Source organism: Kalmanozyma brasiliensis (genome assembly GCF_000497045.1).
Source record: "Kalmanozyma brasiliensis GHG001 unplaced genomic scaffold PSEUBRA_SCAF18, whole genome shotgun sequence".
In the NCBI taxonomy this organism is placed as follows: Eukaryota; Fungi; Basidiomycota; class Ustilaginomycetes; order Ustilaginales; genus Kalmanozyma; species Kalmanozyma brasiliensis.
In genome coordinates, this window is record NW_015961957.1 from 468,906 (window position 1) to 470,660 (window position 1,755).

Here is a 1,755-nt window from a genome sequence, read left to right on the forward strand (position 1 = left end):
CGTTCACTGCCTGTTCTACTGGGACTTCATTGAGGTTGTGAGCCTTGCAAGGTACCTCAACGTAGGTTTCAAAGGTATGGTCAGCAGTGAGAAAAGGTACTTCATTGTGAGGAAAACCCCCAGCCAGTGGGTGTGACTGGGGATGAAAAACCTCAGATGAAGTCCACAGGAACTTCAGGAACTATCTACAAGGTATGTACAGGGGAAGTGGAAGGTACCTATGCTCTGGGGTTGAACTTCAGTACAAGTTCATAGTGGTTACCTGTGTAGTACAGGGCATGCCACTGAGGGGGGTTGTTGACCTTGTTGACCTCAAAGTAGCTTCTGTCTGGGTTGATGATGACCAAACTGAGGTTGAAGATACTTACTGCAGCACTCAAGGTAGCATCATCCCCCCATGTACCTACTCTGGCCATCTGAGTGAGGTAGGTTCTGAAGGTCAGAGCCTGGCCTCTGCTGAGGAGTGGGTGGGCAGGTATCTCCTTGGTTGCCAGGATAGCTTCTACCATGTTCTGGTGATGTTCAAGGTACTTGACCACCTCTGTACGTACGTTCAGGTGGCGGTTCTGGGTACCATAGATGATCTTGGAAAGTACCCTGAACTGGCAGTTGCCATCTGCCTTGATGTAGCCAGAGGTCATCCTGTAGGAGGTTGTGCCTTGAAGTTCTGCCAGGAAGGTACCTTCAGGTACCATGTGGGTACCTTTGATCTTGTACTTGTCCAGGTCTTGGTCCAGTTTCTTGGGGGGTTGGGAGGTTCCTTGGTGGGTTCCATCATCCTCCTTGAAGGGGGTCTTCTCCAGGTAGCAGGAGGTGGTCCAGTCATACTTGAACCTAGTCCAGATGAGGTTGGCAAGCTTCAACTGGGTCTGAGCTGAGCCAAAAGGTACCTTCTTGCCACCTTCATTGTAGATCAAGGACCTCCACAAGGTACCTCTCTTGTACATCTTGACACACCTCTCTATCTCTTCCAGGTGTGTGTCTTTGGAGAGAGGGTCCTTGAACTTGAGGTTGGAGGTAGGTTGAACCTCCGGTGGGTCATCTATGTCCTTGGTTGAAGGTACCCAGGTCCACCATTGAGGTTGCTTGAAGGTCCAGATGTTGTTCCTGAGGCCAGGGTTCCAGCCCATGGCTAAACCTAGGTCATAGATGATGTGCTTCCTAGTTGGACCAGCTTGCTTGGTAGCTTTACCCCTGAAGACCCCCAGTTCTTGAGCTCTGTGAAGTAGGTTCTTGAAGTTGGCAAGGTACCTTTCCTTCTTGATGAACTTGATTCCCATGTGATAGGGTAACATCTCTTCCCTGCTAGGTGACAGGTACTCATAGAGGTTGAGGAGGGGGGTTGAAGATACCTTTGCTTGAGCTTCTTGGAGGGTCAAGGCAGGTACAGTGACCTCCAACCTCAGTCCACCTAGGTTGAGGTCAGAGAAGGTCTCCAACTTCTCCACCCTCTTCAGGAAGGAGGTTTCCTTGGCCTTGCAGGCCTTTAGGGTAGTTGGATCATACAACATACCCTTGCCAGAGGTAGCTTTGATGCAGTGAACCAACCTTGGGTAGACCTTTACCTTGAACAAGGTACCTCTGAACCTGAACTCCAACTTCAAGGACCCATATCCATTGCCCAAGTTCAGCAACATGGGGTACTGAGTGGAGGTATGGGTACCTTTAGGGTTAGGGTTAGGGTTAGGGTTAGGGTTAGGGTTAGGGTTAGGGTTAGGGTTAGGGTTAGGGTTAGGGTTAGGGTTAGGGTTAGGG

General features: G+C 50.2%; 1 protein-coding gene across 1 annotated transcript; it reads right to left on the reverse strand.

Moving 5' to 3' along the window:
• Nucleotides 1–218: 218 nt before the first annotated feature.
• PSEUBRA_002346 (Ovarian tumor, otubain) lies at nt 219–1,280 on the reverse strand (the record flags this gene model as incomplete). The annotated part of the gene is made up of 1 exon (XM_016435498.2): nt 219–1,280. The coding sequence occupies one exon, from the start codon at nt 1,278–1,280 to the stop codon at nt 219–221; it is 1,062 nt and encodes a 353-aa protein (XP_016293244.2).
• Between the last annotated feature and the right edge of the window lie 475 nt (nt 1,281–1,755).